Below are 14,740 nucleotides of genomic sequence, written 5' to 3' on the forward strand. Positions count from 1 at the left end.
TCCTGTCATATGGATTTAGCGGTACTTTGAAATTTAATGCAAATTTTACAATGATCTTAACAAATGGTTCAGGCACATATTCCACCAACAAAAAAACGGCTAAATATACCTATAAACTAAATGATGAATGCATAAAAAAACATTAGCTCAAACAAGAACTTAGCTTATGTTGGTCTTAACAGGGAGCAGTTAGATTCAGCCATGTGAAATGAGGCAGACCAGAGGGCAGTGTATCCACCCAAATCAATAAAACTAAATGCAAACACTTTCAAAATTACAACGCCACTTTAATTAAACGAATACACGAAGCAATAAAATTTAATTCGAATATTTTTTTTCTAATCGAATACTCGAGTTAATCGATTAATCGTTGCACCACTAATTAATTTTATTTCCTGAACCATGATAGGAAAGTATAATGTTGCTGATTAAAAGAAAATATAGCGTGGCTGACTATGATCATTTCATTTTTCCTTTAGAAAAAAAGACATTTTAGTTTTGTAATATTAAAATAAGGGTCTTGTGCCATGTATGACGCTAAAGTGTAATGATTTCAGAACTGTCCGAATGGCTGATAGGTTGCTGTTTTAGCAAACATTTTCATAGGCCAGGTAGACAGGCATTACTTAAGGATCAGATCGCTTCCTCTCAACATCCTTCCCAGACTAATCCATTATTTTCATTGGTGGAAGGAGGTTGTTTTTGCCAACGTTGGTTTGTCTGTCTGATAGTAGGATTAGACAAAAACCACAGGGTTGGAGGAGTGTAGCACGGACTAATGAAGAACCCCTTAAATATACTGTATATTGTGCACTTTTTTTGCAGAGCTACAACACTAGGAACTAAAATGATCCCTAATTAATCTAATTTTCATATTTCGCAAAAATATCTGTATATGGTATAACATGTTAGTTTGGAAATAAAACTAAGTCTCAAAAACTACGTTTGCACCGCATTTACATACAGTACAATACATAAGGAATGGGAGACTGGGAATGAGGTGTTTTAACTGACTCAAAGTTGTAAAAGTCTGAATGCAATACTCAACAGTTTATTGTCACACAAATAATTTCCATCTAAATACCTGCTAAACCAAAAGTATACATTCTCAAATTCTACAATAGTCCCAAAAGTAGGTCAACTTGACTTGATGAAAATGCCCATAGTTTTTCCGCTGAGACAATTCTAGAGCTTAATCTAATTGTGTTGAATGCTGTTAAATCTGGCAGTGACCATTCACGTGCAGGGCTGCAGTAATAGCTGCAAATAAGGTCAGACTAAGGCCGCAGGTGATTTTAGATTACGTGATGAATGTGACTCAGAAACGAGAGGAGAGTCTGCATTTGTTATTGGGACGCTGCTGGTGACAGAGTACCGAATTAAATCTGGAAGGTGATTATGATGAGAGTGAATTGCCTAACCTAGATTCTGTTGAGAGTAATACATTCCCCATTCTCCAACCAACTTGGTCTCTCTGCCCGCACTTTCGTAACTCGTTGGTTATCATCAACGACAGTAGACAGCCGATCCAGTTTGACTGTGAGTACCGGCAGTGAATGGTTGGACGTTTATTAGGGGTGTAACGGTGCACAAAAATCTCGGTTCGGTACGTACCTCGGGTTTGAGGTCACGGTTCGGTTCATTTTCGGTACAGTAAGAAAACAAAATGCTAAATATAAATGTGCTATTTGTTTATTACACACCTTTGTGCTTTCAACAATAGGAACATTAGCCTATACAAAGCTAGAATTCTGCTCAAAAAGTAGCGGGTATTTAAAGATAATCCAACAACAATTTGCCTTTCAGACCCCGCATATTGGTCAGCTTTCTTTCTAAAAGAAAGACGAAAAAAGAAGTCCTTTGCTAAAGAGAAAAGCAATCCCAATGACAAAGATTTTAACATGTATTTTACAAATGAAATGCCTCAATGAATCTTTTTTGAACGGTTTTCAAAAGCTTTATTGGTGGATTTTCTCAAGTTAAAGCACCACACAGAAATTAATCAATTTAATTGTGTAAGCAGGATCTGTGTATTATTCTTATTATTTAATTACAGGTGTTTTAGCTCATTTCAATTTATTTTATTTAAATGGGCTATTATTTATTACTTTACTTTATTATTTACTTAGTGTTCATTTATATTGTATATTTTATGTTGTATAACTTTAGCTCTTATGTGAATATTAGTTTCTACTTGTTTTGTTGTGGTAGCAGGGTTTTGTATTGAACACAGGCCGTGTTGGTTATTATTATAGCAGAGAAGACAGCAGTAAATCAACAAAGACAAGTCAACTGTGCCCCGATCTACCACTCAAGAGATCTGATGGACTCAAAAAGTGGGTTACGATTGCATATTAGTTTGAAAATTGACCGGATCCACCGTATTTTTACACGAGTGACTTCCGGTCTGCCCGATCCTAGCTACCGGTAGTAATATTGACGCAGGAGGGTCGCGTCTCACGTCAAATAATAAACTCTGCCGTTCTTTGCGTCATGTTGAGCCGCTTCTGGGACGCGTCTAACACGTGGCCGCACTACGACTGGTGTGCATTAGCTGATTGACTTTAACGCCTGCGTTTCACTGCGTTCTCGCGGTGGCCACGTTGTCGCGCCGTTGACGTTTCTGGGTTATACTGTCCTACCGTGTTGGTCCTCATTATAGTAGAGAAGACGGAGTAAATATAATCTCCACAAAGAAACTGTAACCCGATCGACTCACAGCCTCGAAAAGTAAGGGTTACATTACGTCAGAAACTTGTTCGGTACGCCTCCGTTCCGAACCGAGCGGTACTTACCGAAACGGTTCAATACAAATACATGTACCGTTACACCCTTAACGTCTATTGCTGTCAATGGCTGCCCTTCATGTAAATTGTGTTATTTTACAAACTACTGCAGCACATACTCTTGAATGTGAGCAAAAGATCAGAAAATGAGTTGTACAACAGTCAATATAGAGGATTTAATCCTGACAGAAGGTACAATGTTCCTCATATGTGCCCTCTTTTCTTAATCTGTATAAAATTCAAATAACCAGTGACCTTCCCTAACTCTGTTATGATCTCCTTCCTACAGCATTAAGAGCATTAGAATACAGGCCTCTCATGATCGCCCAGTCTTTAGACCCATTGCTCTACTTTTCCTGTGTGCTTTCCCATCATTTTACTCACTCACTGCAGTGCACGTGCAGGGATGAGGATTGGGGGATGGGGTGGAATGCATGAAGCGGCCCAGATGGAGCTAAACTGATTATTTTTCCAGGGTGATGTGAGCCCCAGTCCACATCTAAGCCAAAGCAATAGATCAGTTATAGCAACATATTCCTGCTTAGTTGAAATAATTAACTTTTTTGGTTTGTGCACATTATAACTTTGCGGATCCTTTTGTGTTCTAGGCATTTGGACAAGCCTACTCCAACCATCGGAAAGTGGCAGCGGATGGGGAGAGCCGAGAGGAATCCCTTATTCAGGAGTCGGCCTGTAAGGAGGCATACTATGAGCAGAGGGTCCTTGAACTGCAGAATGAGCTTCGCCAAACTCGCAACATTCTCACTAACACCCAGTCTGAGAATGAACGCCTGAGCACGATCTCCCAAGAAATAAGAGAGGTAAAAAATTGTGTCAAATTTATTTTGCGTAGCCACAAATGATGACTGATCGTGGTTATTTCTGTATAGTATTACAGTGATCCCTCACTACTTCTTCGTGCTTCAAACTTTGCGCCCTCAGTCCATCGCAGAATTTTTTTTTCTTCGAATAAGTAGAGCTGTCCCGATCCAAGAGGCAGTTTACATGGTGACGTTGCAATACCAAGACGCAACGATTGTGTTGCGGACTGGGCTCGCCTTTATATGGTGACAGCGAAAACGGAAGGCGAAGACGCAAACCTTTGATTCCGGGCTCCAAAGTCGAAAGATTCGATTGCGGTGCTTGCACCACAACCAAGCTCTCAAGCAGATGACGTCAGGACTCCCACACGTCACTTTGGGCGTGCGCAGTGCTGCTACTAAACATTAAAAACAGCAAACATGGCAGAATATCTCCTTTAATTTACTGTTTTTGTAATACTTTTAATTTAAATATGTTTAATGATAGCATGAAAAATGCCAATGCTTGGAGTGGGCGGTTATGTTGTCTTCTGGGCTGAGGAGGTTGATGGTGTCAAGTAGGAGTGTGACAAAATATCGAAATTGTGATATATCGTGATACTTTGTATCCCAAAAGGTTATTGATATGCTCCTGCCAAGAATCAAGATATCGTTTTAAAAAGTTGTCAATGTTCAAAAAAATAAAAGGAACCAACAAGTTGCTACCAACATCTTCAACCATAACAGTCTCAGTTAACTATATGGCTTCCATTGAAGGCGTTGGATGCCCAGTCCGTTAAGACTGGGAAGGGGGAATGAACAGTCGTTCATTCGAAACCATTCTTTCCGATTTTCGGGGCATTTAGAGGTCACTTTCTGTTCATTTGAGGGCATTTACAGGACATTTCCTGTTGAGTTTGAGTCACTGTCTATTCATTCCTGGGCCACTTCCTGTTCTATAGCCCAAAATCAACAGAACGTGACCCATAAAATGCCCCAAAATCAACCGGAAGTGACTGAAAACAACATGTAATGACCTGAAATGGCCCAAAATTACAGTGTTGCCTGGCATTGGCTGTCACTGATGACCATAGAAGTGGGAGTGACTGCCATTTACGGTGCTCGACGCCCAATCCATTTAGACTGGGAACGTTCGTTCATCCGGAACCAGAGCGTTCACAATAATTCTTTTCAATTTTCAGGGCATTTACAGGTCACTTTTTGTTCATTTTAGGGCATTTACAGGTCATTTCCTGTTGAGTTTGAGTCACTGCCAAATCATTTGGGAGATTCGCGCGTCAACGTCGTGAACTCAAAATAAACAGGAAGTGACCCATGAAATACCCCAAAATTAACATAGTAACTGAAAGTCAACCTGAAATGGCCAAAAATTCCCTCAATGCCTGGCATTGCTTGCCACTGGCCGCCATAGACGTTCAATCCGTTTGAAGTGGGAAGGATGGCAGCGAATGACCGCCCTCCCACTTCAAATGGATTGGACGTCTACTAGTGATAAACTCATTCCAATTCACAGCAGAAGCTTGTTTTTCTGTTTATTAGTTTGTAGAGTATCCTAGAATGATTTCCTTAATGTATAATCGTTGTATCGCCATATCGTCAGATCATCGTTATCAAGAGCTTTGTATCGCAAATCGTATCGTATCGTGAGGTACCAAGAGGTTCCCACCACTAGTGTCAAGGAAGTGCATAACTGGCTGCCGACTCGTAAATTTGCAGTGCCATCTAGGGCCTGGCATTAATACTACATCGTTTTTGCACGGGATTGCGACATCATTCAAATAGAGACGAACCATCTAAATGCAAACATGAAATTTGTCGTATTCTCGGAGCGTCACCATGTAAGCAACCCCTCACTCTCTCTCCTGCTGTTTTTCTTGGTCAGGCAGTGCACTGGATTTGCTTTTTAAAGTTAGCAATGATTGACAGGCTTTAAGGTTTAATCTTGCCATAGAAGATTGGCAGCCGAAACTTCTATGCGCCGCATGTGTCAATCATCGTTTAGCTTATTAAACATTTGCTGTGGGAACTCGTGTGTAAGTGAGCAGCTTGAGCGGATTTGAGTGGACTCACTCAGTGAAGCATTTAATAAAGACAAGCATTTTTCTGCATTATTCTTGTTTAAAAATAATTCGATGGGACAGTAACATGTGTAAAACATATCAAAATTATTACAGTTGAACTGCTTAAAAAACATTTAGTAAAAATATATATGGCGGAAAACACTCAAGTGACTTGAAGTTCCGCTCTGAGACCCCCAATTTGGCCAGATTTCAAAATTGTCCGATATGCATGTGTGATACATCATTGGAATGCTTAAAATCTCAATTTTCTGGGGGAAGAAAATTTTTGAACTGGAGGGCATTTTTGAAAAAAAAATTTTTTTTAAACAGCAAAACCCTAACTGTAGGCGAGAGCAAGCGAGAGCAGAATTAAAGACGCCACGATTTTAACAACATATTTTTGCAAACTTACCTTGTTTCGATCCAAAAACTCCATGGAGCATGTATCACTGAGTGTCAAGACACAGCTGTGAATGGCCACAGCCAGATTTTTGGGGGATTTTATGGGTGAAACATGGTGATATAGCAAGGGTCGCGATGCAGAAATCGAAGACCACAAGGAGTGGTTGAGATTTTCTTTTTCATATAGTTACCCTTTTAAATGTTATTTTTCAAATTTTCTTTGTTTGGATCGATTATTTATCATCTAATATATCGAGGAAAATGCGACAGTAACAAAAAAATACAATTAAGCGATAGTTATGAGGTAGATATCCGTGACTTTTTTACAGACGCCAAATTTTTCATTGTGACGTAATTTGTTTAAAAGTTTAAAATATGCGAGTGAATAATTTTTTTAAGTCGTTTTCTTTTTTTAAACTAAATGTTAGACATCAATTAATGATTCTAAGCTAAAAATGACAGACATTTTGAATAATAAATATTATTACTTCTTTTTATGGCTAGGTTGAAACAAAAACGGTTGCGCGACGCCTGTATACGGGGGTTTTCAGGGTAAAACGGGCAAATTAAAAATAGTTCGGGGGCTTGGTAAGCCATGAATCTGCTATGGCAGCATATAGACATATTGTTTTATCAAACACAACAGTTTTTTGGGCTTAAAATACAACAGTTTCTCTGCAAGAGGGGTGCAAGAGCAGAAACTGCTTTTTCAGTCTTGTCTGTGTTTTCCGCCATATACATAAAAGTTTTTTTTTAATTATACTTTGGGGGAAAAAATGTGAAAAACATATGTCCTATATGTATTTCTCGCCAATGCTAATGCTACTTCGTGGTTTTTCACTTATCGAGGGAGTCGGAGGGTTTGGTCCCCATTAACCGCGATAAACGAAAAACTGCCCCAAACATTGAATCAATCTATCTCAAACCATGGGTTTTGGAGCATCTTTGATTGTACTTTTTTGGCATTTTTTATAAGAAGGCATCGTGACCAACATTCACATACTTTCAAACACATGACTTTGAATTCATTTCATAATGACAGTGTTTCCTTTGAAAGTGCATGAGTGCGGCATTATGTCATCTCTGACTCTTTCAGTGTTATCCAACCCTCAATGAGTTGGTATTTGATTCCAGCTTGCGCAACCTGGTCTATTTTGACCTGCCTACAAAATTATTTGTAGAAATCGATATCTTGAAGGAACATTTGCCTTTGGGTTCTTTGTGATGTTCTTCACCTTTGTTGACCATCCAAGGTGGAGATCATATGAAATATAGGAAAAACAGACCATGGGAAATAAATGTGAATACCCCTGAAGCTGTCACGTACTTCAACCTCAGATTCCTGCAATACAGCTTTAGGAATTATCGAGTATATTTTGCTTTATCTTTGGCTTTCTTTTACAAACAGGGGCCCACCAGCAATGGAAAAAAGGAAACATGATGACCATAGGCCCAGAAATTTAGCTTTTAATAGGAGAAGTGGTATAGATGTCTCTGTTGTGGCTGCTTATTACAATAGAACAATGAAATGCTAGTCCTTGCCAAAGTGTTGGCTTTTACACATTCTACTCTCATCGCTTCCCAAACTTTAATAATGCATACTCTTGTCTGTGCCCCACTTTGGACAATGTCTGACCCCATCGTTGCATCCATTACTTGCACTCACAGCTGACCTCATTAGGGGAGACGAGAGCAGAGTGTGCCTTGCGTGCCTTTGATTTTTGCGTGTCGCGTGATGGAACTAGTGATGAGATCATCATTCATGCCTGAAGAGGCCCTATTTGAATGAAAGACATAAAGGGATGAGAACAGATGAACTTTAAATCTGTGACACTTAAACCCAACATATTGTATCAGTACCTATGATGAAAATAAACAAAAAATAGTGTAGCTGCAGGGGATCATGCTGTTTTCTGTGAGTCATTGCTTGGGACAGATGTCAGCAATGGTTCTTACTGAGATTAGTGAAAGACTTAAAAATGGCATGTCGACTTAAGTTCTGAAAATCTCAGAGTCCCCCTTTTTTAATTGGGTCAACTGCTGCTGAACACTGTGTCCAGGTTGGTGTTTGTTGGGTGCCACGGAAAAGAGATGTCTCACGAGATTAGTTTAAATATAGCATTGCAAATTTGTTTTAATTAGGGCTGTCAAATCTATCGCGTTAACGGGTGGTAATTAATTTTTTTAAATTAATCACGTTAAAATATTTGACGCAATTAACGCATGCATGGAATGACCTGTTCATGCGTTGCCTCAATCAGTTTACAATGACGCCGTTTTAGCACATTGAGAGCGAAAAGACAGAGAAATGCGAGTGGACACAGGCGTTCATTGGACCCCGCCTTTTATTGGCTTAAGCTTTGGCAGCCACTACTAACAGTCATGGTTGCCCAACTTCTCATCATGCATTGTGGCGTGCCAAGAGACGATCTTTTTCTTAACACGCTTAATTGAACACAACGCAGAACATATTGTATACCATTTACAGCCACTACTGACAGTCATGGTTGCCCAACTTCCCATCATGCATTTGGGCGGAGCAGGAAACATTCTTTTTCTTAAAACACCTAATTGAGCACGACGCAGAACATGCTGTATACAATTTGCAGCCACCACTGACATTCATGGTTGCCCAACTTCTCATCATACATTTGGGCGGAGCAGGAGACGTTCTTTTTCTTGATATAAAATTACTATAACTTGTACTCAAATTTATCTTTGAAGAACTACGAGTATTTCTATCCGTGGATCCCTTTAACAGAAAGAAATTTAATAATGTTAATGCCATCTTGTGGATTTGTTATAATAAACAAATACAGTACTTATGTACAGTATGTTGAATGTTTATGTCAGTCTTGTGTCTTATCGTTCCATTTCAACAATAATTTACAGAAAAATATGGCATATTTTAGAGATGATTTGAATTGCGATTAATTACGATTAATTAGTTTTTAAGCTGTGATTAACTCGATTAACAATTTTAATTGTTTGACAGCCCTAGTTTTAATATCATTTCTTCTAATGTACCCAGGTAGTAGCTCAGTTGTCTGAGAGCCCAACTGCAGTTATGGAGGTCTGGGTTTGATTCCCACTCATGGCAACGGGAAAGCTGAGAGGGCTGAATTGCTGTAAATTATGTCATAAAATGAAAGCAATTCAAACTCACTGTGTTTAAAATACATCATTTGCCTTTGAAAACCTGCAAGTGATTTTTTTTTTTTTTTTTATTAATGTGTGCACTTGCAAACAATTACAGTAACCCAGCACCCACAAGCAAACAAATGTTTTCCTGGTGGGCTGCATTGCTGTATTGTCCTAACTACCAATTACCACGGACGCCAGCCAATTCCAATTGGTTTCATGTAACTCTCTGAATCAGTAAATAGCCCCATCTATGGCAGATAATGACCCCGCGAATGGTGCTTCTACTGGTGCTTGGCAGATTTTGTGTGGCAGGCAAATGGAGGCAGCATGGGCATCAGTGTTGGCATTGTGACCAGAAATGAAAGACTGAAAGAGGCTTTTGTCTCATTCATTTTAAATTAGCCCAGAAGCTGAAACTGGAAGGTTACAGGAAGAGATAAAAATGGCACGATGAAAAGGAAAGAAGCCTCAAGTCTTTTAGCAAAATAGGCTTTTTGAGAGTGAATTTGGTTTCATGGGGGACGGTGGTCCTTTCCTGAAAAAGAATATGTTTGAATAATTCAAATCATGGTAGAATAAAAGCCACAGTTGGGCTTTATATTTTTCCTCAAAGGGGAAATGCTTTCTTGGCGTCTGTATAGCTTGAATAGATTCACACTTCACGCATATCGCAGATAAATCTCACTGGCCGTCCCTGATGCCAACATGTCCAAATGTATTCCAAAAGAACGCACGTTTCACACAAGACACATTTCATCGCTGTCATGCAGTCGACAGGATTAAGCCTTCACAAAGCACGGGAAACATTGTAGGGAGGCGCATCCTAATAGGCATGACATAATTAAATTCATTTGCATGTCATAAGAGGAATATGCCTACAGTGATGAAATCCATTATTTCCACAAAATGGCTTTTCATATTGCCCATGCCTTAGTGCAAGTAATACACTCACGACAACTGCTTCGTTATCACCATAATCTCAATTGGCTGTTAGAGGTCGGATATTTTTGCCGACTATCGTCATTCAATGTTTCCTTTCTTCAGTGACATTGTTCCTTCTGGTGCACTCTTAACATTTTTACGCCTTCCAGGCCTTATGTCAATCAATGTCACTTGATTGGTTCATCCCCAATCAGGATTTATTGACACATAATGAAGACAAACGGATATTTAGATTCGTTTGATTACCAAATAGATGGATGTGGATAGATTTTCCCCACTGCAACGCAAGCTTGAGGTTGATGATGGAAAGTTCAAAGTCAAATGGTAAAATGAGCTATCCTTTGTTCCTCTTATTATTCTCTAATGTAAGGCAAATGTAACAGGACTCCTCGAGGGCTTAAGGGTTCTGAAGTCATCTGCCTCATTTCTTGTAACACTGAAATCGAGACTGCCCAGCTCCCCACTGCCTTTCGAGAGAACGATATCCATCATCAAAATAAGACAGCAAGCAGTCGCTTAAAAACTACTGCAGTTTTAGGTGTGATTGGGAAGATTGCATTATTGCTATGTATTTCATTTTCTATGCACCATACAGTATAGCTAAATCCAAAAGATACAAACTTGTTAGTAAGGTCTAACACTCCGATGGTCCCGGAACCGTTCAAATTTTTAAATTTCGATTCCATGTTTCGATGCCTTGACTGCCGAGCGGAAAAAAATTGCTGCCGAAAACCATGAAGAAGCAGCCCCGTGGACCCTGTGTTTGTGCATTGCAACTTGATTACAACCATGGATATGGTGCGGCGGTGCTCAAAATTTAAGCTCAACTTTACAAAAAAATGACCAGTCAGCTCAGTGCAACATTGGCAACACAACTATATCATGCAAAGTTGGCTGCACGACCAATATGATTAAACACCTCCGGCTTCATGAAATACAAGTGCACTGAGTGCTGCGTATTTGACACACAGCGCCGGTCCTCTTACCAGTCAGAACCAAGTAAGTAAAACCATAACTTATGTCTGTCTTCTGCTGCCCCCGCGACCCGACCCCGGATAAAGCAGTAGATGATGGATGGATGAATGGATGGATGGAATAATACGAGAATAAGACAAATTATTACTTCGGGCTACGGTAGATATCACATGTATCTAGAACTAGATGTGAAACGACGGACGCGGCGGCGTTAGCACATGTATCGAGAACCAGATGTGAAATGACACTCGCCGGCGTTAGTAAACAGCTACCATCTTAAAGCAGTAGTTTATATACAGTGCTGCTCAAAAGTTTGTGAACCCCCTCAACATTTTGGAATTTTCTATTATTTCAACTTGATTTCCTAATCAATCAATTCAGTAGTTTTTTTTTGTTTTTTTAACAGTTGTGTTGTCGAGACTAAATTAAAAAGAGTTTTCATCAACTGATGTAGGTGCAAAATTGAACTGTTTGGTCACAACCAAAACCGCCATGTCTGACGAAAAGTCAACACTGCATACCACCAAAAGAACCTTCTCCCAACAGTGAAGCATGGAGGTGGGAATGTCAAGATCTGGGCTTGCTTTTCATCCTCAGGACCTGGACAACTCCACATAGTCCAGGGAATCATGAATTCTGAGGAATATTGTCAAATCCTAGAACATAACCTGACGCCATCTGTTTTGAAGTTAAAGCTTGGCAGAAGGTGGATCATGCAACATGATAATGATCCAAAGCATTCCAGCAATACAACCAAGGAATGGCTGAAAAAGAAGAAGATTCGTGTTCTGGACTGGCCCAGTCAAAGTCCTGACCTAAATCCCATTGAAATGCTGTGGCGGGACCTGAAGCGAGCAGTTCATGCCAGACGCCCATCAAACCTCTCTCAACTGACTGCGTTCTGCAAGGAAGAATGGGCAAAAATCCCCCAAAGTAGATGTGAGAGGCTGATTAGTCACTACAGAAACCGTTTGGTTGAGGTAATCTCTGCAAAAGGAGGCGCAATATCCTATTAACTGAAGGGGTTCACATACTTTTGCACACATGATATCTGAGTTTTTCTTAAATCAACCACTTTTGTTAAATAAAGAATGACAATATAACTATTTCTTTTGTTTCAGTCCATTATTTGGAATGTCAGTATTGTGGATTTGGGTATAACTTAACATTTAATAAGGTTATTTTAGTTTTTTTTACAAAAAATCTGACCATCGCTGTGGGGTTCACAAACTTTCGAGCAGCACTGTAGTTTATATAGCCCATATAAGCGGCTACATTCTTTACGTAGCGCGTTGCCGCCTCCGTTAAAATCAGCTTTATTAGAAGATCATCGAATTATAATCATGAGAAGAATTTATACTAATGATTCGTTGTAGCTCTCAACTAAGGTACATGTGTGGAAAAAGAATATGTGTAAATGTTTTCTCCGTGATCTTTTGAAAATAAAAATCTTTGTGAAAGTGCCCTCCTGTGGAAAGAAACTTCATCACATTTAAATTCAAAGACTGATATTTATATACTCTATTTTTCGGACTATAATTCGCACCTGAGTATAAGTCGCACCAGCCATAAAATGCCCAACGAAGAGGAAAAAAAACATAAGTCGCACCGAAGTATAAGTCGCATTTTGGGGGGAAATTAACTTGATAAAATTAGACACATAGAACAGATATGTCATCTTAAAAGGCAATTTAATATAAAAATACAATAGAGAACAATATGCTGGATAAATATAGAGAACAACATGCTGGATAAGTGTACAGTATGACGAACGAAATGCGAATATACTGTCCTCACCAGGACGCTACAGCTCGGTCCTGGCTATACAGCGAGCTAAACTCCCAAATGACGATGCTTGACGTCCGTATAATTTGCTGACTTTATTTTGGCCGTCGTTATGACACCATCATTTGAAGAGTGAAACTAAAAATAGAAATAATACAAATCAGTTTCGTCCTCGATACCAAACCGGTTCACATCAACGTAAGTAAATGATAATTAGCTGCTATCACAGCAATGACACAAGCAGTTAGCATGCGTTCGCTAGCATTTGTGCATCGTTCAAACAACCCCACAACTGGCTCTAAGTGTCCAATCGCGGGTGGAAAACACAACAACAACAGAAAAGATTATACACACAGGCGTTCCCTCTGTAGAGATATTTTACAAGCATAAAAAATTAACGTAGGTTCGCAGCCGTGTTTCTCTCTCTCTCTCTCAGACGCTGCTTAGCTGTCAGTCTTCTTCTGGCGTGTGAGTGCTATTCTTCTCGTAAACAAGTGCGAGTGCGCCCCCACTTGGGTGTAAAATCACCATAAACTAAAAGCATGCATTTCAATATAAAAAAGTCAATAATAAAATTGAACACACACTAACGCGAACGTTAAGAGTTATTCAGATAACTATAGCATAAACAACATGCTAACAAGTTTACCAAACCATCAGTGTCACTCCAAAACGCCAAAATAACATGTGAAATGATATCTTGATATATTGCCTTGCTGAAAGACCCAGTGACGACCCATCTTCAGCTTTTGGGCAGAGGGCAACAGATTTTGATTTAAAATGTCTTGGTATTTCAAAGCATTCATGATGCCGTGACTGTCCCAGGCTTCAGCTGGGACCGTGTGCTTTGGTCAGATGAGACCAAGATTGAGCTTTTTGGCAACAACCACTCTAAGTGGGTCTGGCGTGCCTCGAAAGATGCGCATGCTGAAAAGTACCTCATACCCATTGTGAAGTATGGTGGTGGGTCAGTGATACTGTGGGGCTGTTTCACTTCCAAAGGCCCTGGGAACCTTGTTAGGGTGCATGGCATCATGAATGCGTTGAAATACCAGGACATTTTAAATCAAAATCTGTTGCCCTCTGCCCGAAAGCTGAAGATGGGTCGTCACTGGGTCTTTCGGCAAGACAGTGACCCTAAACGTATGGCCAAATCTACACAGAAATGGCTCACCAGACACAAAATCAAGCTTGTGAAACATTATAGGAAAGGATTAGGTGCTGTTTTGTAGGCAAAAGGGGGTTGTACAAAGTATTAACACCAGGGGTGCTAATAATTGTGACACACATTATTTGATGTCAAATAATTATTGCTTGATGTGGGATTTTTTCCCCACTGAATAAATGCACTTGTATTGAAGGTGGTTTTTTCTTTTTTTTTCCATTAAGGTCCCATATTATTTGAATAAAAAATAAAAATACTAGAAGCTAAAAAACACATCTTAACCAGGGGTGACAATGATTATGGAGGGCACTGTAATTCAAAAAATCGAGAAGTTAAGACGTTTAAACTATGCAATCTTTTTGACCCTGCCTTTTTTTTTTGTTTGTTTTTTTTTTTTGTTTTTTTTTTTGAGCCTGCTTCTTAAAAGAATCGGAATCGAAACGTGGCATCGGAATCTGAACCGGAATCGTTCAATTTCAAACGATGCCTAACCCTACTTGTTAGTGCACCATTCTATATCACATAAATTCTGAACAATACACAGAAGCAACCGAGCCCACTGCAGAATACTCTTTGTTGACAGGTTTTTTAGCAAAAAACTGACCATTTATTTATCAAAAAGAATTATCAGTAGTTATTAAACTATTTCTAACATCTGTA

The 14,740-nt window shown here is 39.4% G+C and overlaps 1 protein-coding gene across 1 annotated transcript in view; it reads left to right on the forward strand.

The window, feature by feature from the left end:
• The window catches only part of LOC130904707 (protein bicaudal D homolog 2-like), a 74,275-nt gene that overhangs the window by 25,527 nt on the left and 34,008 nt on the right, over positions 1–14,740 (forward strand). The window contains exon 2 of the mRNA XM_057817655.1: positions 3,395–3,607. Coding sequence (XP_057673638.1) covers positions 3,395–3,607 — 213 coding nt within the window. The remainder of the gene's footprint in view (positions 1–3,394; positions 3,608–14,740) is intronic.

Source organism: Corythoichthys intestinalis, chromosome 2 (assembly GCF_030265065.1).
Source record: "Corythoichthys intestinalis isolate RoL2023-P3 chromosome 2, ASM3026506v1, whole genome shotgun sequence".
Taxonomy (NCBI): Eukaryota; Metazoa; Chordata; class Actinopteri; order Syngnathiformes; family Syngnathidae; genus Corythoichthys; species Corythoichthys intestinalis.